General features: G+C 37.3%; 1 protein-coding gene across 2 annotated transcripts in view; it reads right to left on the bottom strand.

Moving 5' to 3' along the window:
* LOC143424090 (A-type potassium channel modulatory protein KCNIP1) overlaps nucleotides 1-27,769 on the bottom strand; it is a 141,206-nt gene extending 113,437 nt beyond the window's left edge. Inside the window, exons 1-4 of one of the 2 annotated variants that reach the window (XM_076895911.1) lie at nucleotides 27,643-27,769; nucleotides 27,025-27,103; nucleotides 25,210-25,310; nucleotides 25,060-25,131 (exon numbers count right to left, since the gene is read on the bottom strand). In XM_076895911.1, coding sequence (XP_076752026.1) covers nucleotides 25,060-25,131; nucleotides 25,210-25,309 — 172 coding nt within the window. In that variant the 5' untranslated portion in view covers nucleotide 25,310; nucleotides 27,025-27,103; nucleotides 27,643-27,769. Of the gene's footprint in view, nucleotides 1-25,059; nucleotides 25,132-25,209; nucleotides 25,311-27,024; nucleotides 27,339-27,642 lie in introns of those variants that run through there. The other variant, XM_076895912.1, reaches the window with a different exon arrangement.
* Between the last annotated feature and the right edge of the window lie 209 nt (nucleotides 27,770-27,978).

Below are 27,978 nucleotides of genomic sequence, written 5' to 3'. Positions count from 1 at the left end.
GATCGTAGGAATACTCCCGTGATCCACGAAAATTGTGTTTGCCTTGTATTCCGAGTGAAGCTGAAGTATTGTAATTGAAACTACCATTCAAACGTTTTTGCTTGTCACACAGAATAATTTTAATAACTACAAGTCTCTATACCTCTGTTATAAATTAAGCCTTATTGCAATACTGAATTTGCAATATTTACCAATTCATTCTGTACTTAAATAATTAATAGAAATACCATCTTCGAGATAATTTATTTACGATATGTTTTCTCCCACTTTCCAAGCAACAACAAGTGACTCGAACGTCTACTTACAGGAATGCAATTACAATTTGTGGACGCACTGATGCACCGACAAGAAAAAGGCGCGTTTCATTACATATTCGTCGCGTCTTCAATTATTCGGTCCAGTTCTTGGGGTCGCTCTGTATAGACAATGAATTATTTGCACGTACGAAGTTAAAGAGAGCGCCGGCTAGGAAGTAAATTAGGAAAGCATCTTTGATGAGAAATTCGAAGAATAAATTGCAAAGTAAAGTAATTTAAACCGGTACGAAGTAATTTATCAAGTCGAATGGAACGTAAACTCGGGGGAATAAACGGGGCTGTTTGAGGTTTTCGAACATAACTGTGTCCACGAGAGAAACGTAATTAATAATATAATATTCCCCGCTTAATCGCACGAGCAATATCTTCGCCGATGAAAATATGAAGGCGACATATAAATATCAGTGTTAACCAGAGTCTGATCGTTGCGCACACTGATTAAAAATTAATTTTTAATTATGACGACATAAGTGAAACAGTACTCTAGACACATAATGAAAATCTCTGCCGCCTTCCAGGATAAAAATAGGATGCAGTTCTCGCTTGCACGTTATACGGATATTAAAATAGTGTTTTATAATGCTTCGCTATCGCAATCTCTTCTTCGTGCTTTCGCGTGGCTCTGGCAGGATTAGCAAGATCTTTGTTAATCTAACAAGTGAAACTCAAGGCAACGAAATCCATGCATTAAGATACAGTGCATACTATTCTACTTATTTCTGGTTTGTTACTCACAATATCAACGGAATACAAAAAAATTCAATTTCAATTCTAGCTTCCTTGAACTAATTCTATACACTTCGTTCCCTTCATTTCTTTCGCATGTTTGCTTTTAATTAGTTTAACTCGACTTTTCCCATTCGGTTTTGAATTAACTTGGTATTGGCTTAATGGAATATTTAAATAATGCCTGGGTGTATGTGCGTGCGACATCAGATTGCTAGCAATATTCACTTCGTCGACGAGTTCGCCACTTGCAAACATATCGCGATACCCCTTGTATAATTATCGCTTTAATATTATGTTTAAAGGCGAACAAAAAGAAATATCAGCGGGGACGATGAAAATTGCAATTCAGAATTACTTTCAGACAGTCGATCGCATTAAGGAACGCACTTGACGATAAGATTGCCTTAAAGCAGATGCACTCAGACGTGTCTCTGGCAAAGAGAGAAATCACTCTATATATTTCTTCTTTAGTCGAACCTTGTACGATCCACGGCACACACGTATACAATTGTGCTCCATACGTACTTCCGCAGGGAATAAATGCACCTCGCAGACGAACGGAACCGTGTTTTTTCTTTTCTGATGGAGCCGAGGTAAAATAAATTCTTCGCCAGCGCAACGCATTTATTGCGAAATTTCTGCTTCGAGTTCTACTTAAGCAGATAATTTCCACTTGCGAGCAGCATCAGCTAATTGATAACTCTTCGGTTTTAACGGAACTACGGGAATTTAAAGCATCGATAACGTTAGAAACGGAAAAATGTTGTTGCGTTAATTTGGGTTAATTCCCAAATGAAACAAGACTCGATAGTTATTTTATTCCTATTTGTTCGCAATATATTTGACGAAACAAATTGTCGATCCAATATTGAGGTACACTTGCACCCTCTTAACGTGAATTAGGGCAGCTATAAACAGAACGGCTGTCCAAAATATAAAAATAAATACCTAATATTCTCCGATGCTCCACATATGCAAGACTTGATCAAAATTTCAGCTTATAAATTTCGACGACATTAACAATGGATAACATTGTTGTTAATCATGATGATCTATCTTTTCAACATTTTTACTCCGTGTACGTCGACTGCATTTGTGCGGTTCGACTTTAATGGGACAGCACTCTGAATGTAAAAAGATCCAGGACCATTAATTTTCTAGATAAATGTGCCCACAATCTGTTGTCATTAAGTTCACTCCAACGAATTGGAAGAGGTTCGATAAGCTACAGCTAAATGACATTCCCGCAAGAAGCTACCTGCACTAAAAGTGGTCGTATTTCTATAAGACATCCTTGTGTAGAAGTATTGGAAGTATAAAGGGTATGTATATAAAAAAAATGATCAGATCGATAGATGAACAAAGTCTCGCTTCAGCTTAAAGAACTGATGAAAAATAAATGTTAATTAGACTTATGGTACGATCTACCAGGAATTATGAATATTCCCCAATAAGATCGACAAAAGCTCGCAGGCTTGCTTTGCGTAAGTGAGGTCAAGTAGAGAGCTCCTTTTTAATATACCGAACTAAAGGAGATTACAAGGCCAGGTAGATTATCGTACATCCTTGAAGGATAACGGTCGATATAATATTTCGACTAAAGGAACAGACGTAGTAAAAATAATAGAACGAAGAATAAAAATCAAATTTAAAATCACGTAGGTGTTACTAATAATCGAATGTTATAAAAGCATCTAAATTTCTCATCAAAATTTGTACAATTAACAATCACTCCACGATGTGAAAGCATATCATGTGTAAAAATAGTTATTGTCTCATTAAATCGTTTTTTACTCAGAAATATGTATCAAATCAGCGAGTAATATTATCGATTGACATCTACTGTAGCATTAATTTCGAATTGTCGAATATGTTCGCGTAACATATCATACGAGTGAAATGTAAAAAGTGATTTTTCACTTTCGACCAACAGCGTGCATTTCTTTTGCACGCCAGCGAAACTTTTCATGTCCCTCGGCATCTCAAGAGCATAAAATCTTATCGTTGTATCCTTGCAAGACCATGGCTCGCGAACTGCTTTTTTCCAGCCGCTCCGTTTGCTCATTAGATCCTTCTTACCTTCGGGTCGTACAAGGTGAAAAAAGGGGATCCGTGCTTTTGTACCGGGGAAGGAAGACTTTAAGGAATACCTGGCAGATGAGCTAACTAGTCGCGGGGCTTTAATGAAACCAAGGGAACGGCGTTCAAAAGTCTCGGAATTCAATTTCGATCTTTTATTGCGACTACCAAATTATCATTAAGGAATAGGGGCAGACGATAAAACATCCAGGAATAAATTAATCCCTCTCGTTTCACTGCGCAATAAAATACACGAGTGTAATTCAGGCACTGATTCATTCTATAAATAAAATATCGTGCTGCGTACCATACGTTTTAAAAATGTTAATGATGCAGTAAAATAAAATCCAGTATCTCAACAGATATAACCGGACGACATAAATTTACTGCCATTAAATTAAAATTACAATTTACGCAAATACGTATGGAATAGCTAATCACAATGTTAATGATTGCAAAAATAATTGTAAAATACAGCGGTAGAGTAATACCATTACGATTATTTAAATTACTGATCTTATATCGATCAAGTAATATTTTAACTTCCACGCTAACAAGCTTTTTAATTATCTAGTTTGAAAGATTCCAGGCGAGAGGGTGGCAAAGGTGACTATTAATCATCCGTTCGATGCTGATTTATACGCTTCGGATTACAGTGTCCGGATATTTATAAGCGATTGTATACTCTGAATACCTGCTACAATCATTTCAATAGAATGGCTTCCGATTAGGACGCCTCGCGCGCTCGGTGTTAACACAGACCGAATCGGACAGAACCCACTTGTACATCAAAGTGAACGTCGTGATTGGTCCGTATTTGTCGATAGGGACACGAGAAAATCGTGTCTCGTTCGATGCCCGATCGAACTATATGCTCAAACGAGTAAGCACCCTCGTCAAATAGGGCAAAAGCGCAACCCTTTTGATGAGAATTCTAGGATAAAATTCTCGGCTAATGAGCAACAGATGAACGGTTCCACAGGCGCGATCAAAATATTACCAACACCGTGAAATATCGAGAAATTATTCATGGCGAACGGTCGACATTGACGATCGAGATTGGAATATTGTTGTCAAATGAGGTTCGTCGGTATCGTAAATGGCGCGCGGACCAGCTGACAATCGATGCTCGATGAAGCGCGATTCGGACCGCGTATCGCTGATGTAAAAACGTTGTAAGCAGGTTTCCGGGGTGGCTGGTCCCGGGCTCTTTCCCTGCGTTCGTCGCATTATTCGAAATGCACACACTTCCCCGGCTAAAAGGACCCTTTTCCCCCTGGTGTATCCTGTCCACGTTAGACCGGACACACCATCCCCGATCGAACACCAATCCTGTTGTCCGTCGCGATTCGTATGCTACACGGATTTTCGGGAACACCACGACCGAATGGCTCACGAAAAATAGTCGAGCGTTCTCTAAAAAAGGATTACTATGATTCCGCGCATTACCATACGGTACTGTACAACCGTGCGTCGCGTGCATCGAATAAAATTCCGAACGGTTCGTCTCGTGGCCGTACTTGAAGGATTTTCTGTTAGAACGATCCTGCAGGTCGATAGCCTTTAACCCTTAAGTATGGAGCAGTGTGTGTACTTTTCAATTGCAATCCGTGACGTAAATCGCTACGGTAAATGTTTACGTCTTACATTATTATAGGTGTGATAATTGAACTTTTGCGATGAATTACGCGAGAAATAGTAAACCTTGAAGCGAAGTATTGCCTCTAACGATTCTTCTCGAGAATCACGCTCTATCCCAGTTTTCCAGCGTTGATTATGAATGGCTTGCATCACGAGAACGGAAGATGATAGATGCGTTCACTTTGAACCGCGTCCCAGCGAGCTTGCAAATTTCCTTAGGGTTTTGATACGTATCTATGTATTCCGCAGCGGTTGCTACAGATTGTAATTCGACCCTATCCGGCAACGTCCTGGATTATGTATATGCGATTAAACGATTATTTTACTGGCAATTACAGTCTGAAAGCGAGCAATATCATGTCAGATTGGAACATGCCCGACCGTACTAATAACGGAAGCACCGCATTCTAGATTCGTTTACTCGCCGTCTCTATTTGCCAGGGAATATTTAATTGCATTTAATTGCGCATCCGTTTGCAACGTAACTAAACAGTGCAACTTGCGTGAATTTTCATTATCGTCAAACTTGTACGAAAAATATGAAAAAATTCACAAATCAATCTAAATAAACGATTGAATTCATTTAGAAAATTAGTGCTTTTTTTAAAATTCAAAACAGTTCAACGAAGTTCCGATTATAATTTCATGATCGATGCTCCCTGAAAGCTTCGTTAAAGCATACGTTCTGTATTATCGAAAAACGAAGGCGCTCTATTCACGAATTCACATTTCGGTTACATCAAAACAGGGACAATAATAAGGGAATACTATCGCTTGAATTATTAACTCGTTGTTTCGGACAACCCACGTGTAAGAGGATTTCCTCGGTACGCTTTGAAGCTTATTTACGTCATAAGCGGTCCTCGTAGAAATTCGAAGCAAGGCACGATCGATGAAAGTCCTGAACGGCGCAAATGTGCCAAAGAATGGTACTAACCGGTACAGAGGACGTGTCAGGTATCTGTCTCGGACAGCCACCAGAGTCCTCCGGCTTCTTAGCTATCAACCGTGCTAATTAACTCCTTGTTCCTTCGAATCTCGGCTTCCCTTAACTGTCTGAGAAGATCGTGCACGCTGCAAACGAGAAAAGCGTTACCAGCGAATCAAACAACATGCTAATTGCACATTGCGTAACTTTCAGTCAACAATTTAATTGTAATTTTAGTCTTTCAACCTTGCAACGAGCATCCTCAAGCTATTTTGAAAAATAAACCAAGCGTTCAGAGTTAAGATATAGATATTGCTCCTTAACAGCATACGTTTGATATTACCTTTGTTTAGTTTGGAATATTTAATCATTTTTATTTACTCAGAACGCAATATTATTCAGGTTAAGTAACTTCACAACAATTACATATTGTCAGTGCAATTGAAATCACTTCGTCAAACAAACATACAGCCTCTCCGAGCCACATGCACATCTAAATTGAATTCTCAACTGTGTCTCTGGAATGTATAATACCGGCAGAATTAATTATTTATTCCACGAAATTGGAAATCTACGGAAACTACGGAATCCTTGAAATCAATCGCGTAAAGTTGTTCGAAAGATACAAGATCATTTTAAATACTATTCATTTCCACGTAGATATTTGTAGATTATACGTCGAAAGGAGTTTTATTAGACATGCAATGGTGGCTTTCAGCACGTCCTTTAATTACGACACGCTTGTAACTCCGTCACGTACAAATTATTATTTCATCATTAAATCTTCTTTTATCACCAACCTAAATAAAAACTTTGACACTTCTGCCAATATATTCCTTTACGCTATTGTCACATTCCCGATATGTCGCAATTCTTTAATGGAATATATACTTATAACCGAAACGTGAATCGGCAGAAAAGAGTTTCGTGCCTGCTGACGCGATATAATCGCTCGTGTCAATTTCATATAACACCGTTGTTAACTTTATTTCAACGAAAAGCCATTCGAACTTCCTTACAGGACAAACATACGCATCAGCTAAAAAAGTACGCAGTGTTAAATAATTATTCAAACGATCTGACGAAGAGATTTGTAATTAAAATTTCTTTTTCAACATCACACCATTATCTTTCCCTACTTTGGGATTTATTAAATTCAATGGTCGATTAATTAACCCAGAATAGTGCATCATTGGTAAAAATGATAGGAAACGAACAGAGCAACAGTGCGTCGTTTCCGATCGCATTTTAAAATAGGTTTTTACGGCTCGAAGAAGAAAGTGCGACAAGCGATCCGAATCGTATTACCCCGAATAAACGGGAGATGTCAAGTTCAAGGAAGATCACGAAGTTATTCAAGGGTTGAACCCTCTCCGCTGCCGTGGACGGGCCTCGTTTCTGCACATGTACACCGAATGACTGTCCCCGTTTTTGTGACAGCCGCGAAGATTAATATCTCCGCTGGTGCTATTAATATCGTTAAGTTGAGAAGAGGGTGCTCGCGGGGAGGCTTTAACTTCGTAATTTATCGGACGGACTGTCGGGATCCGCGCTTCTTTTCTGGTTTTCATATTATCATACGAGAGTGGAGGTGAGCTGGAAAGGAAGTCGTTCGAACTTCGAGAAAATTGTCTGCGCGAGCACTGCCGGGAGTATACAGACAGAATAAACGGAGGAAATCTCTTTTTTCTCAAGGCGTCAGTCTATGCGCGTAATATAACCGGAGTAAATAATTTCCCTTATGTACGAATATCCTTTCTCGAGGTAAAAGATATTGGACAGAATTTTTATTCCACACTCGAAAGAGACAAACGATATTATGTTGTTATTAAATAATTTCTTGTGAACGATATATCGAATCAACATATAAATAAAAAATATGTTTTCTCTGTTTTTTATCAGAAGGAAGTCTTTACTAAAAAGTTTTCCTAAAACTTTACGCTATTTACTGAAAATAAATTATACGAATTAAAAATATTCAAAAACTAATTAACCATAGCGTATCACCCACTGTGCAATTTAATCAGTTAAAAATTCGTTACTCGATTAACGATATTAAAAAAGTTTGTTCTCAGGCAAAGTTTTGAAGTTCATTAAAGTAAAAGCCTTAATGATAGAGGCAACTCTAAAAAGACTAACGATTGCTGCCAACGATACTCGTTTAGCAGAGGTTCGGATAGGTATTGAAACCTAGAAGATTGGCTCCGCATAAACTGACGGTAACTGAACTACTTCCAGCACTCGAGCAGGTTGAACGATCATCTGTTACTTCGAGGTAGTGCTGATCACAGAAAAAGAGTTATATGGAACAAACTTGATCACTGACTGGAGAAATAGAGGGTGTCCGTAAATGATTGATACAATCGTCGATAGCTGCGATTATTCTCAATTGTCTTTTGACATTCTACTAAACACTAACTTAACAATATCCTTTTACGTACAAAAGCTTTCCTTCGCAGGAAACGCGATTTTTTGCCAATTTTAAGAGTTTACAGTGTACAAAAGTAGACAATGCAACCACACATCGTCGAGTTTTGTATGTCTTGCTATTTCTTTGTATTTTACCAGCTGAAATGTATCGATCATTCGAGAGACACGCTATATAATGTGAGAAAGAAGAAGGATTACATCTACTTTAAAAACAGACGCCGCACGTCTAACGTTGGTGTTTAAATTGTAGCGCTATACGATATACTATTAAGGAATGATCGTTGTTGTTAAATAATAAAATCTTGTATTATAATGGTATTCAGTTATGCGCCGCTGTGATAACGCTGATGCATCGGTCACAAAAGTATAACGTTTACGACAAAAACGTGATTTTTCGCCGCTACTGCGATTAACCCAATTTCCCGGCTTGCGGCCAGAAAGCAGTCAAAACGGCGATTGAAATTCGAGGTCTCGTCCCGCGCTTTCAGCGCGTTTGACGTATCGAAAATGTATGAGGACGACAGATTTCGAAAGGACGTAAACGAGACGTTTGTGGTCCCGATTTCCCAATTTAAGCGCGCGTGCACCGTTCCTCCGCAGCGTAGCCGCATATCCCATGCAGAAAGCTCATGTGCAGAACGTATGCAAAATTCAGAGCGCCGTGCCATCCAAAAAATCCTTATCGGCATTTTCCTTCCCGCGGCACCAGCCACCACCACCACCTAGTGGATCACCTTGCCAGGAAAAATTATAATATTCCGTCAACCGTTTTATTCCTTTTTAAAAGACAAATTTCGCGAAATCATCGAATCGCCAGGAAATTTTGCAATTGCATTTTCATTTTCTGTGCTCCCGTGCTGTTCTGAAATAAATTTTAACTTAACGTTAACAGACTCCTTTTATAATTTTTATATTATTACTTGTTACTTGAATTATCCATTCTCAGAAACAGCTATAGGAAATAGAAGAAAGAGTTCATCAATTTAATATGCTTGAAGGTACTCAAATAGAATTGTATATTAATTTTAATATATTTTGAGATAGGTTTAGTAGTAAATTTGGTTTCACCAATATCGCTTCAAATGTCTTAGAATATCATATCTTGTTATTACGATTGTACAATTACTAATTTAAATAGATTTTGTTCTATTTCAAAAGAGCAAGGCACTTCCATTTCACTATAATTTAATGCACGCGAGTAATTTTATTAAGAGCCTTGTTAAAAACATTTTTTCGAATAACGAACAATTTGAAAGATAATCGCGAGGGTTGGTGCAGGCACACCCTGTGCATGGCCAAAATGACATGTAAAGAAGATGCAAAGTATACGGAATACAAAACATATTGAAATGTAAATGCATTTTTCCTGTAAGCACAAAACGAAGGGGGATCAGTATCAAGGTAAGTATTTATAAAAGAAGAAAATCGAATTGCATGAAAATTTAAATAGTAAGAAAGGTATACTTGAATGTTTACACCTGTTTCATGATACGGTTGACTATTTCCCGGAATTGTAAAAAAGTACAACGTAAATGCAGTTATCACACTTTTACTCGATGGAAGTTAACTGTATCCCTACATCTTTACTGCCCTTTTTATTTCTTGAAACGGATTCCATGGGCTTTTTATCGAAGTTTTACCATTTATATCTCCAGCGCTGAAAGTGCTTGGTTACGTCCCATATACTTGTACAAAAAACTACACTCATACTCCACTTCTACGATTGGGTGCAATTTTTAATTATACACATGGTGATTTTTAATATCGCAGCTTAAAAGTATGGCAATAGAACAGTAGCTCACAAAGTTGTACAAAAATTTGAAGAATATAATTTAATTTGATTTAAAAGAATTAATAATTGTCTTAAATAAATAGTATAATTCCATACACGCAGACGCGACCTACTGGCGCAGCAGTAAAATAGAGAAACGATGAGCAAGTTCGAGTAAAATTTGGAAAAATATACAATTTGCGTACGTGACTTCCAAGTCACGCAGAATTTCAGGGGGTTAAGCGCAAAAATATCATGGCGCGAGCAAATATATCTCGGTTGAAAAAGGCACGTGACATACGTTGTCCATCGGGCGGTTGTCTTCCCACCGCCTCGTATAACGAGAGATAAACGATCCCCGCAGCAAAACGTCTGATGTTTTTCGCGATGATTTCTACTGTCAAGAAGATGTATCGCCGTGTGTCGTCCTTTACTCAACGGACTAACCAATACATTTCCAACAACCACCGTACACGAGTCGTGCTTTCTTCGAGGTGAGGCAGTAAAGCACGAAGAAGCGAAGCTAATTACATTTTTGTTAGTTCAAGCGAACGTAGTAAAAGTACTTTGGAAGATGAATAAGAAGGTATTATAATTTATTAAAAGCATTAAACAGATGAGGAACAAGAAGCTTTAACTGAAGTTAACTTTGAATTATCTTCTTCAGATCCGATTTTAAATCTCAATCTATGTATAGTCTACAACAGAAGATATTTTAAATCGAAATTGGAAGCTTTCCGAGTAGCTTGTATTTCAATCTTCTGTGTTCCTCTAAGGAATTGAATAAACATGGACAGCTTTTTGCAGGCCTGTAGGAGTCGTAGAGTTAACGCGTTGGTAGCTGTTTACGACGCCAGCATGTCACGTCACATTTCATGTCAAACTGCCGTGAAAAAAGAGCGAACAGTATTTACAATATAAAATAAATTCGCAATGTTACAGAATTATAAAAAATTCAATTTTACGTGAAACGTGTCAGTTTCATCGCTTTAAAATTTGCGGATTTTTCATAGGCAAGCTAAATATTTGTCAGATTTAGTATAAATGAACTGATCCTAAAATATATCTATACCAATGGAAAATTTAATAACTCACCGTGTATTTTCGATAAGATCGAAGTATATCGTTTACGTAGCTCCAGCTTTTATCCGCCCCTAGAATTTTATTTTATATTTCGAAAACGTAAACTTTCCCCATGGAGTTCATTTATATTACTTAGAAGAACGTAAAATACAATTTTAAAAACGTTCTGTGCAGACGCATCGCAGATGTATATTTAATTACAATTGTTATTTGTCACGACTAACAAAACAAAAACAAATTACTAACAGCAAATGTCTCGAAAAAAGACGACAAACGAGTACTATAAAAGTGGGTCAACAAATTTTCTTTCAAAAATTATTTCCACGGAAAACAAAGCGAAAAGTAATGCCTGTGCGAGTGACAGAATTACACGAATAGCTGAACAGAAGGACTAAGCTTCGCTAGCATCTTCGTATGTCGAATATAACGATGAACAATTGGAATATCCCGGAGGGCTGCTTAGATTTCCTGAAAACTCTCTGGGGGCTCGTTTCCCGGATAGAGAGAGGAAAAAATGGAGACTACCCCTTATTATCTGTCCTCTCGCCGTGGCTCCGCTTGGTAGTCAGGGAATATCGATAGCAGGTATCCCGTGGGCTAAACCGTTCGTATATTCGGGAATACGGGGGTGGAGGTTTCTTCAGAGGAGCTAAACGTCGGCCATGGACGTCGAACCTAACGTAAATCATCCATCTGAAGTCGAAAGTACTAATAAGGAGAACAGGCGATACTCTGAAAGGTGTACGAAGAAAGAAACAAAGGGGATGATAACGCAGCAACGTTGGCGTCAGCAAGTATGCCGTGGCCAACGAGGGATGCGAGAGGTTTACTGTTGCTAGGCAACCTGTTGCCACGGGCACCCGCCACACCACCATCGGAGGACCCAGTGGACTGCGTTCTTGCGTACAGGACGAGTGAAATGAAGGGAGGATAAGAGATAAGGTTTGGAATCAGTAGGTCGGTATATCTACTTTTATTCGAGGGTGGCTAACGACTATTCCAATATTTTGCTATTCGTTTCAAATTTTGCACTACTTTTTTTCTGTAAACATGAGACTATTTAGTCGATTCCTTGATATGTTGCAAATATGTAAAGGGTTGAGCATCTTTTGACAGTGAACGTAAGTTGGTTTCCTGTACAATTGTATGACGTTAGATTTTACTTTCTCAGTCTTACTTTCTGATAAGTCTTAAAAGGGAAACGTTAACCCTTTGCGCTCGACGAGTACTTTTTCGGTCGGGCGGCGCTGCAACTCGAGACGATTTAGCGCGTAAATGAATTTATATAAAAATTAACATACGAAAGTGTTATATTTTGACGTATTATCTGTGTTTAAATTTTGAAATATAATTAGTGCAATTCAAGTTCTGTAATTGCGTTTCGTATGATATTTTACGAAACACTTACCAAAGCATTCTGAATTGGCAGAATCTTGTGCGTCATCGCTGCTACTTTCGGATTCACTGTATATTTCTCACACCTGATCACTGTTTACACTTGCTCTACCATCAATTTCATCGCGGATAGATAAGTTTCTGATCAATTCAAAATCAAACTCGCCTTGAAACTTTAAAACTAGTGGTGCAAAACTTCGCGATACGTGTGCTTGCTACGACCGTCGAAACTGTACTAACGCTAGACACATCGTATTCAGGACTACAATCGTAGAGGAATTTTATCTTAATCCCTACTTTACGTTACAATGTCACTTTCCAATCGAAGACATAAACAGCCTAAGGGGCCTATTTCCAAACCAATACGTCGCTTCTATCAACTTGGAGATAACGAAATTCAGCATAAACAGAGACTGTTGTCGCTCGAGTTGCCACGCGAAACATCGTGGCCAGTGAGAGTCATCATTCGAGCGCAAAAGGTTAGTCCTATTCTTCTATATTAGCGCACATATTTTGTAACGTATTACATTTAAGTGATTAACTGGTAATTGTTAGAAGTCATTAATTTTTTTATTTCTTAACGCGAATAGATTTATAAATTATACAACTTGAAATTATTGTTCCATTTACGTATTATATAATTTTGAAATCAGTGATCGCACAATATAAATGTGTAATTAAATTTAATACGATAGAAAATTATAATAACGATACATTTTGTAAAACGATACAAATGTAATACGTCAACTACGTATATGTATATTCAAAGCACACTTTTACTCTCAATTTCACTTTCGATATCATTGCGTATTATTCACCCTCGTATTGCTCGATTGCATGATAACATTAATTCTGCCCACTAAGTGGCTTTATGGAGTCCTATTAAAGGAATATATCTGACTCCAAATATCACGCCATGTGTAACACTTAATAAAACCTCTAATAGCACAATCGACCAAACGTCGTGCAAACTAAAAGCTCGTAAGCAAATTTATTCGTGGTAGCCATTGTGCCACTAAAGCAATATATTATTCTTCACGTAAGTATCCTTAAATCCCATAAAATATGTTACGTTTAGTAATAGTTCTTTAATTCAGTTTTACTGTACCACAGGAATAGTGGAACAAATATACTTTGTTTAAAATTAGAGTACGTTTTCTATAATACCATAAATAGTAAAAAAATATATAAGAATTGTATTTTATAGGCGAGGTAGTGCATTATAAGACGTCATACTTTCTATGTTAAATAAGTGTGCATGTCTGTCTCTAATCACTAAAGTCTAGATGCGTCTACGAAACTCAGTAGCAGAACTCAGTAGTAGAGCTCAATGATATGTCAGCCATAATGTACCATGGATGTATGGAGCTATAATATCTATATGTACGTATGGAAAATAATAATGAAATGATAAAATACTATTTTAATTAAATTCAAGGTAAAATTGTTAAATAATATGATGTTACAAATATTTAATGTGTCATTCACAAAGGTGAATGACATAGGTTCGTGTATTAGTCTTTCTCTCCATGCAATTCTGTAATAATTTGAAAACCAATAATGTGAAAGTGCTCTAAAATTGAATTTAATGATACATATACCAAATTTTATGATTGCCGTTAAAAATTAAATATCAATTTACTACTACTTTGCTGAACGATGATAAAGTATGAAATATTGTACTGAAAGTGCAGCTTCTCATAAAGATATTTAATTAGAAATTGTCTGACAGACATATTGCATAGTTACGACCTATACAGATAGTTTTAAAGGCAACTTCACACAGATTTCGCCTGTCGAAAGTTGTGCCTGAGTTGTGCTACTCCACGAGTAGCGCAAGTAGACTCATACACTTTTGCACCACTGTCGATTACTTGTAGTTTCTACCCACAGCTTCCATTTATGAACTGCTACAGGCGTTTACCGTTTCGTGCTATAGAAATTGCGATTCCAATGAATTATCGATAAACTTAATCTGATACAGAAAATTCTTAATAAATCTGTAACTTACATTCGCATTTACGTACAATTTGTTTATTATTTAACTATTCTGCATATAATAATTTACCTCGTTTTCGAAGAAAAAAGTTACTATACTAAATATAAAATTTTAATTACATTTTCTCTTCGAGCTTATTAAAACTTGCGCTCTGTCTTCCGCTTTGTGAAAGAAAATTTATTAAACAAAGCGAGCAACGGATATTAAAGCGGAAGCCTTTGTGTTTAAGTCACTGTGTTTAAATTATTTTACCAACCGCTTTGTCAAATGCAAAATAGGAATGAAAAATGATACACCTATTAAATATTTTATTTAAATTATACAAACTGGAACGCGCGTAAAAATATAATCGTGTCAACGCGAAGTTGGAGTTGTTTCATCAAAAATTAATGGCTTCAATACTTCCTATATAATGCGATCGCATTATGTGTAAAAATGAGAAGAGAACAACAAATTCCAGGGACGCCTCATAAACCTCAAATTAAACGCAAGGGACCATTCTCCGCGAACTCGTTTCACCCGTTGATTTCGCCGCTCAGCCAATTTGCATTCCAAATTTTTTTACTAAGATATCCCTCCCCTCTGAAACGCTGATAATTCACAAAGATAAAACGCTGGAACATTCCAATTAACTCGCGACCATATTGATAAACGATATCCCAGCGGGAATATTTTTACTCTTCAATTATTTTAAGCAACCAGTATTGAAAAATAGAACAAACCACTTACATGGCAACAAACGAAAATATATTTCATCCTCCGCTTCCAATTATAAGAACTGACGACCAGAGAGGAATAACCTTAATTGTTTCCCAGATTTTCAATAGCCATTACATAACATTTATCTGTCCAGGCTAAAGAAGATAGTACGCTACGATCGTTCACAGTTTTTAAACCAATCGAACGTGTTTCCAGCTTTCGATGACGTTCAATCGAAATGCATGATCGTGGAATAATGTATAAGCCACATGCATAATCTAATCACAGCTTAGTCGACAATGTAGATTATGTATGTACATAACTTATTGTTGTAAGGCCAAGGATTCGAATATGAGAAACGTTTTGATGATTCAACGCACGTGTATGCACATACTATTCTCAATTTTTACGCGTTAATTAATTTCCACGTATTACGACAATTTTTTATATACATTAATAATCATTTCTATAACGTATGATTATTTGTATAACTCTTAGAAGAATTTTACGTTTAAGATGTGTGTCCTATTTCGAAAATACATAAGTTTTGCATGCTCATCAACTGGCACTTCACCCCACGGACAGAGCAATGGGTACGTTAAGTTTGCTCGCGAAGTTATAAATGTCCGTTCCCTATATCTCCCCGGGATCGTGAAACGGCTATACGTACGTCTGACAGAAAGTTTTATCCTCAAGTGTGATACTTTGAAAGTCAACCCCCTGGTGGGCGCGCGATGTCCACACACGGAAATCGGTGTTGATACTGAATTAAGTGTACGTACCTGTTGGAAAAGTCCTTTCCCGGGGATTGTACTCGAGGGTGAAAAAATTACACGATCGCATAAAAGGAACTTTTCAACCTTGCCTTACATTTTCTTATTTTAACCTTTTTTCAATCTTTTTTGTTGCTGCTTCGTTAATATTACGCGCGAGTGGTTGATGCAATTGTTTAAGTAATAATAGACGAAAGATATTTTGATATAGAATAACGCAATATGTAACCTTATGTAATTCGCGTTAATTCGAAGTGGTAGATGCGGGTATTTCGAAGATAACGTTAAATCACGGTTCAGAAACAAGGAGGATTCAGGGACCACAGTTGGTAGAATGTTTAGCAAACAATCAAGGATAGTCAACAATCTCGTCACGTTCGCTTATGGATTTGGATCTGGTTAACCAATTCGATGGACGCGTAACCAGGAACTCGTTCCATCCGGCACGATATGCAGTCGTACGCTGTCCATTACACAGATAAAATTGTATCTCTTGCGGTTATGCGCACGATGTTTCATCAATCTCTTCCATTAATACAGGCTATAACGAGCGTACAACTCGAGCTGGTGTTACATAAAACGTAAAATGTGATGGGTTGTCCGTGTTCATTCTTTCTAGGTCGGAACAAAAAGTATTTAGGGAAGCCATTTTAATCATTGATATTGATAACGCACATTTTCTGGATGTTATGCAATTTTCTAAAATTCGGAATATTTCTGCTTCCAATAATGCCCTTTTTTCAATCGTAAAAAGGTATGTTCGTTGGGTTTCGTATTTCGAAATAAATACTAACGTCACTGCAAAATATTTCAGCCAGCATCACTTCCGTCCGGCGACTCCTACGATTATTCATTACAGTTCCGCGTTTCGTTATTTTGCTTCCAAATTTTTTCGCGAATACCTGGAATATTTACGAATTCCTAGTAAATTTGTTCCCGTTTAATTGTTATTTCCCTGCACTCTACTAATTCCTCGCTATAACATTAATCGAAAACAACGTTCAAACAGTCTTTGTTATTAAATTATTTTTTTCCAGGGCTATTGGAGTTTTTAAGTGTTCCACGTAATATTGCGCAGAACTTAATTTCTATGAGTTTCAACATTTCGAGGTGATTCTTTGTAAAGCGGAATTCTGCAAATTAATTCGCTACTCGTGCTGGTTAAACAGAGCGCGGAAAACAGTGGTTGATCTCGAACAAACGAGTACACCGCGAAACGAGTGTACGCAGTGTTCGCGTTGGTTTGGACATTCGTCGGACGCTTCCTTGTCGTCATCAAACACGACTAATTAACCTAACATGAAAGTGAATTATTTTTTTGTGGTGAAATGAATTTTACAAATTCCTTATGTATGATTAATGCATTGTACAAATACGTGAAATATAAATATGTTCCTCTCAGAAAAGTAATCGATGCTGAAAAGAAAATTTTTATAGAAAAAACTGTTATATATCTATGTTCCATCTAGTACAGGAAAGAGAACTAATTACTAATAAACTCTTTTAATTGTTAAATTATCAAAAAGTACAGGAATTCGTTTCTGCAATCTAGAACTTGCGTGCTAGGATTTCTTTCAAACTCCATAACCGATATTCGCGTTAATTTTGTATTTCTTATTTCTAAATTACTTTCGATTTCATGCAAATCATAATAAAACGAATATAAAACAAACATAGCAAACGAAAAAAAAACGCTCGATATTCCCCGAAATACCAATCAATTTTAGAGAACCAAATGGCAGAATGTTAAAGGAGAATATCAATAAACGACACAGTTACTTGTCATTCAGGTTCGCTAGTCCGATCGCGGTACAACTACACACGTATATAAACAAATTCCATTTCCTCGGTTTCAATCAATCAAAATTCGTTATTTGCTTTCCATCAGTTCCAAGTTGCGACTCTCCCCGATTCCTCGAAAAGTTAAAAGCTTCGTAGGAATAAACAGTGAACGCGAGCGCGAGGGATGGGAAGGGGCGTATCGACGCAGGTTCGAACGGGTTGATTGTCAGCCGTCGGTTCCATCGCGCGACGTTCAGATCGCGCATGAAAAGTTTCGCCTGAAAGGGGGACGTAAAAAGGAAACGCGGCGGAGGATATATAATGTTTACCCCGTCGGGGTGAGAACAAAATTTCGTTCGCGACGCGTGCAATAATCGTTCCGGGCAGTCGGGCAGATGCGTCGAAGCACGGTCGAAATTAGAAAAAAGGACCACGGAAAATCGACTTCCATTCGTGCCGCAGATTATTGCGAATAACGTGGCGGTTCCCACGATTTCCCGCGGCCCGATTAAACGACGTTCCGCGACGACGACGTCGTTATCGGCATCCGAATTACCAGGCATAAAGAACGAATGGGGGGGTTTGCAGAGGGGCAAGAAAGACAAATGGCAAGGAGATCAAATATTTTTATGATACCTGCGCTTCTCACGGAATTTTTTTATTGCTACTCGAACGCCCGATTTATGGGTGTAATCATGATGCATTTAAATCTGCGCAGTCTTCAAGTGGTAATTGCAGATAAAAGGATTAGGTTAATAAATATGACAATTTTTTAGGTGCTGAAGAGGAATACCTAGTGTACGTTTTTAACGCTTGATGTCTTCGATTAATTAAAATGGAATTGTTTGAGAGTTCGATAGATTCAGATGTGTAGAAGGAGATAGAAAGGGCGTATAAAAAATATAAAATAAACGAGAACGTAATGATTTTCGTAGCGAAAACTATAATTGTCGTCTTTGAATATTTTATTTGGAATAAATACTGTTCCCATGTAACAAACAGGACTAGAGAAAAGGGCGATGTACGTCTTACAAAGATTTCAGTCAATAAACTGCAAAAGGGTTCAGAATCTCTCAAGCACGAAACAGTCCGTGTACAGGGTAAATATAATCAATGCTTTCACCCTTGAGATGCATCCTTGTAACGACGAGAGCGAAGACAAAAAACAAGTAGCGGTGAGAAAGGAATTATTTAGAACGAGGGTGTGCAAACTGGAAAATCAAACCCGTCTTTCCAGCTGCATTATTAAATAGCAATGTCCTGATGGAAGTTTGCTCCGTACATATTTCACTAGTCCATAAAACTTCATTCCTTGAGAAAGATCGCCACCGAAAAATATCGTTTTATCGCACTTTTTATAGTCGCGAGGCAAGTCGCTGAAATAAAAAATCAGCAAGGAAGTATTAATCAGGTAACTGCCTCGACGGTCTACAACACACAATGCTCTTAAATCGATGATGCGCGTACCACATTGTTAACAGTATCTCGCGTATATTTACGACGAACAACCACATCCGCTTCTCATTTACGATCAGGACATCACCTTTGGGATAAAAGCTCCAATCTTCCTGTACACCTCGGGAAATGCCATGAAACCGCCCCTGTCTTCGAGTGCAACGAGGACCACGTGGGAAACGATTGGTCCAGAGCAGCGCGAGACAAGTATATGGCCATAAAATTGAGTCTACGTCCGCATGCAACGAATGTGTCGAATATAACCAGCAGCCGCGACAGATGCATTATTGGTTCGAGGACGTGGAACCTGACGGGAACTCGATACTGGACACGCACGTACATACCTACCCCTCCCGCTGGTTTCATCTCATTACTTTCGTAATTCGACGTATCTACGATTTCCATACAAATTTTTTCCTCCGGCAATATTGGTAACACGAAGACGCATAAATTGGAGCCCCTGCGAGGGCGGGAAGTGTATGAAATTAATTAAAATTTTTTCGACGCGCTACAGCCAACCGTGATCGAAATTTCTACGTAATTTCATAAATGATTCTCGCGAGATAACTTTGTGGAATTTTATTCCATTCGTTGGGTAATAATTCGACAATCGTGAATTTTAATTAAAATCGAGATTCGGTTTATATCGTTTTATAGCTAAATCATTTGTTATACTTTGATCGAAGCGCGACCTACAGTATAGCTGTTGTAGAAATGTAAATGTCAACGCGAAGGGAATAATTTTCGTGTAATAAACGCTCTTCTCTTTCTCCTGTTATTCCTGCCTTTTTTATTTAACGAGTGTCTCCAGCTGCATCCCCGTCCAATGAAGGGAAAAGAGGGAATGGGACAATTAACAAGGCCTGGAATTATAAAGCAAGGATTGCGGATGACTCGTGCCATCTTACAACAATTGAAAGGGGAGGAACGTTGCGCGGAAGGGAGTAATTACTGCTCTTGTTAAAATTACTGCTGCAAGAGAAAACGTTTAATCGCAAAAGCATCAATGTTCCACTTCCCATTTACGAGATAATCGTTAGTCAAGAGACAATTTACTATTTATTTAGTTTCCTGTTCTTTTAAAAGTTAATGAACGCAAGACAAACGCATTTTACGAAATTAATTATCACTTTGCACGTAAATAATTAAACTCTCATGTATTTGAATGGATATAACGAGTGCTGAGGAACTAAATAAAATTAGTTTGTCAACACTTTTTTTACTCCAAATACAGCGTAGATTTCGAAACGGAAACTGTAAAAATTCTCAACATTAACCTGTCAGCTCTGACGACTGGCAGTTATCTAAATTTCCTTTTCCTCCTTTTCATCCCCATCGCTACGAGTAAATACTAAATTTCGAACGTGCATCGACGCATCGTCGATTTTCCCGATGGCCCTCGTGCTACAATTTTTTGGCAACACGCGAGAGCTAGCGACCATCAACGTGGGATGCGCACGTGAAAATTTCGCAAATGCAGTCAACTTTCGTGGTTTTCGTTTTTCTTCCTTCTTTTTTTTTTTCTTCCATCGCGCTTTTTCCTACGTCAGGGAACAATGACTGGGCGGAAACTACACGGGTACAATCCATTGTAGTCGATTCAACCGACAATTTCCGCAGACGTGGCGCACAATGTCTTTCCACGCATTCGTCGCCTGCGCGTGAGTTTTATTTCTATGGAAGAATCGCTCTCGTGCAACCGATCAAAGTGCGTATAAGCGTTGCGATAAACGACTTCGACAGCGTTCGATACACTTGCACGGCTATACAAAAGCCATCTGTTTCCAAATTGAAAGTAATCGTTTGGTTCAATGCTTTCTTATTCAATCGATGTATCTATAAAAAAAGAAAATGTGACGTGTAATCGTGATTAATTTATTTGTATTCAAAGTGGCATTTTCGCGCATCTTGCCACGCGGCGATAGTTTCGGTTCTTTAAAATATATCGAAACAACAACCGATAGAACTCGTTCCCAACTTCGGAACGTAGCTTTGGACAAGAGGGTTGTGATCGTTATCCAAAGTGGAACAATATGAAACGATGCTTGAAACTTGGCGGAACATTCTGCTCTCACCGGCTAACCGAAATCAGGGCGGTCAGTCGACTTTGATAATAAACCACTTAAGACTTCGGGTGACGTACACCCATATTTAATGGAGATACTACAGGAAGTTTAAGTTTGTTCAGCGGTTCAGTTCATCGTCACACGGAAGAAATAGCGAGAGTGCGGCGCAACGAACTTCCGGAGTCTCGCGAATAAATTCCCAGCGAATTGTCAGGAAACGGGTAACCGAATTAATCTCGATCATCTCTAGAACACGTCGCAGAAAAAGAGAAATATGACTCATCGTTACGAATGTTCGTCGAAAAAAAAAAGGGGGGGGAAAGGTACGTTTCGATCGTTCTCGTTTGTTCTGCAAATTGGAAAGCGTTCGCCGATGGTGTACGAATTTTTGTTTCGCGAGGAAGAAAGAACGAGGCGATAACTTCTTGCCGGAAGTGCATGGCGATCGCGTTGGTGGAGCGCGTAATAAAGTGACGGCACTGACGGCACGGAGGACGTCGGTAACACGGTCGAATTAACATTCTCCAGCTGACACTGCGTTAATTGCGAAAGTTTTCTTGGACGATGAAAGTGATAAAGTGGCCGACCGAAGCCAGGGCCGCGTAAGGGCCGTGCAACACGAAGATCGTTGCCGAGAACGATAGAACTTTTTCACGTTGCGAATAAAAGTGGATCGAGGTTCGGTAGCATAGGACACTGGAGATTAAGGAACGTCTAGGGTACACGCTTTGAAGTATGATAGAGGTCAGTACCTACACCCTGGGGAATGTCTGTAATTTATCTGCCAGCATGTTCTTTCTACTGCCGAAGAAGCTATTTTACTTTTATAGAATTCCCTTCGTGTTCGATAAAAACACCAAGTAACATCGAACATGTTCTGCCCGAGTAAATTATACTTATCCTACAATTATGTATTTCACCATTACCATATCACCATTAAAATAAGATGAAGAATTTTTAAAATTGAACTGCTAATTATCAAAGTATCGATCAGTTGAAGCTGTTATTTTGCGATAAGAAATGTTAATTTGAATTACAACACTGTTTATCAGCGAGGGTTGTACACGGATATTCGTTTAAGCTATGCTGGAAGGTTCGTCACAAGCGTCGAAATACATTTTACTTAATTGACCTAATTGGAAATGGAATTTGCCAGTGGTATATCTACAAAGGTATTATAACTTTGAGATGCTAGTGAAAAATGGTGTTTAAATATGGCGAATGACACGGTGCATTTCAAAGGATGTCTGAATATCATTACCACTCGGGGTGAATTGATTCTCCCGAGGCTTGACTGCTCAACTAAATTTAGTGTAACTGAGGTCAAAGCTCCCCAGAAGAGACGTGCATGAACTACATTCAAAACTTGTTAATCTTTCAAGCCTGGCAACTGTTACCTATATTCGAATGGAACTGCCACATCAAAGATGGCCCGTTTACATTTTTATCGTTTGCTAATGTATTCCTATAACTGTAACTTTAATAAAACGGACCAAAATTGTAAATATATTACATTCAAATAATTTTAAGACAGCTGAGTTGATTAATCGGAACTTGATGTCGTATCAACCATGTTGTAATGAGAATTACGATGATTTCACGCAATTTAAATGTCACTCATCAAATTAACATCTTCCACTGTCGTTAAAAAAAAATAAAAACAGGTCCAATAAACGTCAGGATACAGAATTACAAACTGATTCACGGTTGTCGTGTTGGTTGTTTAGCGATAATTGGATTCAACATCCCAATTTGAACCTTCAAGGAATTTGTGCCCGATCCGAGCCCTTCAGGTTCGTTAATTCCCTTTCAGTTAGTTAAACGTGTATAGTACTTTCGCAAACATATGTATATACAAAATATACACACACTTATACATACAGACACGCGTGGCATTTTGAACAGAGCTGTCTCAGTTGAAAACACTTTTAATGAGTCGATCAATATTCGTACATACAATGAAATCAGCCCCGAACTCTTCAGTTTTAAGCTTACTGAAGATCCATTTGCATACATGGAGCGTTACTTCCATGCTTGTTAACCTCCTTTCTTCGTAGCATGAAATAAGCCAAGAAGATGTACTTCGCGAAGCAATATGCTGAGGGCCATTACATAATGTATTAATATTTTTTGCACCATATAGGTATTGCTTTCAGAATAGGGTTATCCTATAGCGTTATCTTTTTGCAATTCTTCTTTATTAGAATATTTGTGAGATCGTTTGATTCGACGTTTGGGAAATTATTTTAAAAAATCGACCGTATCTTTGAAAGAAAATCAAAGTAACGTACGTATTCCTTAAATGTGACAAAGATAATATCTCTGGTTTTCTGACAGGCGAGAAATATAGTCAAGCTTTCGTCTTAAGGAGCAAAAATTATTTAAATAATAGCGAATAATTATCGAAACGGGAAATTTACCATCTATAACTTTTATAATATATTATATTATCAGAACGTAGTATTTGTGAGAATTTATTTAGTTTCAATATCTGCTGAACACATTTAGGATATACTGCAGTACTTTGTCCTTACAGTTCGCCTTGAAGAGTTGCAAATTGGACCATTTATCCCTTATCGGAAACGCAGTTAATTATCATGATGTCATATAAACTTATCGATTACTCTTACTTAGCCCAAATCGAGGCCGTAGTTACTTAAGATATATCTGTCGAATTGTAGACAAATGTGCTCGTTATAATACGCGTTCGTTCTCTTTAGCGATAGCAGTAATTTGCATAGAACGCCGATATTATTAATTCAGCGAAATCCTCTCAATTTCTTATACTGTATTTTTCCTGAATATTTAATCGTTAAAAACGCTACTAAATTTAATTTCAATGAATACATCAACGTAAAACCGAACCGTGAATATTATTTGCGATAATTACAGTACTTATTAAACCTAATTTCATAAGCAAATACGTATCTATAATATAACTTCACACGTAATAATGTTTGCATAATATGTACAAATTATTCAAAAGCAAATTAGATGCAATTAGATCGTAATGTACTTAACATTTGCTTATTCGATGCAATTATATTCAGTCTTTCTTAATAATCGATATTAACAGCTCTTTATCGTAAAGATTTTCCTTTATCAATAATTGGTAAGATAGAAATCGTATAATAATAATAATAATCGATATTCTTACCTACAGTTGGATACTAAAATAATGCAGATAAGATCACAAATGAATTATAGATTTGTATTCTTCCCTGTTTTTATTTAGACATGTGTCTTACGTGTTTTAACATAAATTATGTGCAGGATAAACTATTAGCAAAGAAAATATGTCGAATAAATCTGTCAGCTAGTATATTTTCATGACCTGAATTCCAATAGAGCGATTTGTTAGAATTTTTAAATTACTCATCACGTTACCAACTAAACGTAGAATCATATAGCAGCGCTCACAAAGTTTCTGGTGTTGGTAACGTCGTGAGTGACACGAAAATGGTAAGTGGATTTTTAAATTCTAAAAGTTTAAACCGCGAAAATGAATTCAATGATAACTTTATTGTACACCACAACTGTGATCCATTCTGTACGTCTATGTTAATACAAATAAAATATAAAAAAAAAAAGAAGGAAGCAATAGAATCCTGAATTCTACTTATGTATTCATCTTCATTGCTTTAGACTCCAATAATATAGACGAATATAATTTTTTCCAAGAAAAAGTATTTACGTATGTTCTATATTAAATATTACATTCTGTATCGTATATTTCTATCTTGATTACGAATTCTGTTAATTAATTAAATGAATCAAATCGTGTCTTACCTTGCATAGAAAAAGAAGAATCATAAAGATAAAGTGCTGTTATTCATGTGAATTGATTGAATTGGTTAAATGAGATTACTTATTTAATCAAACATTTCATTTGCAGTGCAATAAATAACTTACACAAAAAATGGTCCACGTATTCCTTCGAGCTCTTGTACTCTTCATTAACTTCATCTTTAATTTTGCGCCAAACTGGAATAAATGATGATCTAAATAGAATTATTATTGTCTAGTAGCAAATTTAGTGCATTAATTTACCAATTTACTCACCATTTCTGATAAATTTTCCAATATTCGATTTACCAGATATTTTACCATCCATAAGTGGTTTAGACTTTTGTTCCTCGATTGAGTTTACATCCCCCTCCATCCTTAACAGGAATTATCGATTCGTTATCAGACAGTGCATATATTTTAAAAAGATAACGCGCGCATCAAACTAATTTTTAGAACACAATTGATTGTGATTTATATTAAAACCAATAAAAACCGGATATCAATTATATTCCTTTTTCAGCATTTCAATCTTTCCGATTACATAAAACTCTAATTTTAGACGAAACTCACGCAGAATACTCTATGCGTCAATTTTGTTGACACTATTGTTAACATTGTCATATCATTTACGTTCAGAATGAAAAAAATGCTTACTGAAGAAGAAAAAAACACATGGAATCATTATCGATCGGAGAACTCGCTAATCATCCTAAATGTTAAAGTAAATACAAACAACATGCTCAGATTCGTCGCATCCCATTAAAATCTTGCGATTTCCGTAATATATTCTCCATGCCATTTCCGTACAACTCTCTTTATCGATGACACAAATTTTTAAGAAACGAAAAGCATGCATTTCAGACCTTTGCTAAGAATAGTTTTCGTACAGTGTATTCTTATTATTTTAACCTGAGAATTTTCCGTATATCTTCCGCTTCATACGAAACTATTAAGCTAACCATTAAATATTTACATTACAATCTAAATATTTATTTTGCTATCTTGCAAAAGAAACGATTCAAATTACGACAGTAATTTCTCCAACCTGGATGCATTTCTCGTGAACGGGGGGAAGTATGTAAAATAATGCAGCAGAACACGCTTAAACGCGCGAATCAGCACGGCGTGACCAACAAAGTGGCATAATAAATTGTTTCTAATAGAATTTGGATGTATTTCAAGAATGTAATACGAATCGTACACTCGTTTGTAAAATTATCAGCGTCTCGTTTGTGCGCGGCTGACCTAGTTATAACGTGTAACACATACTTATCTCTTGTACATCCTAACTGGTTACATAAACGACATTTTATTGTGCAATATTGTGCAGTCAGGAAGATGCAATACTCTTGTTAATGTTTACGTTCAAATGGAGCTTACACGGCACACGATTAATACGAGCGCGAAGTTTCTTTTGTCGTACAAGATAATAATGTAATGATGATATTAGCAAATACGTGTGTTAAAGCCGCCATGATAAAGTGTTATAAAATTCGTGTGAGTCATTCCGTGCTTCTTATAAACAACTGCTTTATCTATTTGGGAGCAATGTTGATTCATTAAGTCAACAATAGCGTAAAAGACTCCTACAACTTTGGCTCACTAATTTTCCAGGAATGTATTGAGATTCTATTGATAGTATAGATGAGAAATAAAGTAACGAAAAATTGTGTTCGTTCTTTCTTACTAATTTCAAAAGTATGTTCTATAATGAATTTTTAATTCACTCAACGGTACACGTGCACTAATTAAAAGATGTGCTAGTTATCAAGAAACAAATATATAAATGGTTCTCACACGAAGTAAGATAATCTTACAAGGATCTTATAAGGATACTTGATCTTGACAAAATGTGTCTCACATTTACATCGTATTTTATCGACAAAAGTGCAATTTGGTAATTTCACGAGATGTACACGACTTTAATTAAATAATGGGATCACAGTTAGAACATTCTTGTACCATTCGAGATTAGATATAGCGAGAACCACAGAGGGTTGTTGTTGTTTAAAACAATCAGTTGTAAAATTCAATTTGGTGTTATTAACGACTAAGAAATAAACGTGACACGTGAACAAGAAAACTTACGTTTTCAGCACGACTGTCACGCGGTTCCGAGCCGCAGTTCCTTCAAGGACTTCAACGGAATTAATATTTCTCAATCACTCTATTCATCAAAATTGAAATGCAGTGCGCAATTCACATTAAATCAACACCGTTGTTCATCGAATTTTCATCTTACGTATACACTCATCCTTCGATTTACACGACACTCCTCACACGCGGTTTCTGTTTAACACGGTAAATAATCCGTCCGTTTTCGCAGTACCGTTTATACGTGCACTCAGTTTCGCGTGATCTCATTTTACGCTCAAATTTATGAAAATACAATCTCTATACAAAGCTCACTGGTAAATCATTATACGATACAGTCTGTTCGACGACAAAGGCAGCAACTTCGAACCATTTAAAAAAACAATTTACTGTTTTACAATGTAGCACCAATAGCGATAACGAACAACAAGTTTTCATTACCATTGGCACTCGAGATAAATGCTTTCACGCTACGCATGAGCCAGCTTCGTATACGTTTTTCGTGGGTAGTCTTCGTTTACGTAAATTTCAGTGCTGTAGAATAGGAGAAAAGAAGATCCACGTGCGACGAGCAAATCGAGAGATGAGTGTAATTCCAAAAACGAAAGGTACGTCGATGCAAACTCGCGTGTGCTGCAAACTGCGAACAGAAGAACGTCCGAATGCCCGCGAACCGCGAACGCGGCAATGATTCGCGAATGCCAAACTGCAAACTAAAATCTGGGTATCTCTGGTGGTTGTAGGATAACGAAAGGCTATTCGCGGGCCAGTTTGAAGTGGTTGGCTGAATAGCGGGCGGAAGAAGGAACTTTGGCTGGCTGCCAATTCCACCCACGCGATCTTGCTTTTTTCTACGTAAAACAAGTGGATTTTTAGTGCGATCCAGGAATATGCACGCTGTCGATTTTGACAACTGTAGCGTGACTCGGCGAACGGTTTAGGCTCGCG

The sequence above is a fragment of the Xylocopa sonorina genome, chromosome 5 (assembly GCF_050948175.1).
Source record: "Xylocopa sonorina isolate GNS202 chromosome 5, iyXylSono1_principal, whole genome shotgun sequence".
Classification (NCBI taxonomy): domain Eukaryota; kingdom Metazoa; phylum Arthropoda; class Insecta; order Hymenoptera; family Apidae; genus Xylocopa; species Xylocopa sonorina.
The sequence above is the reverse complement of the archived record's forward strand: the minus strand, read 5'-3'. Positions and strand labels throughout refer to the sequence as shown.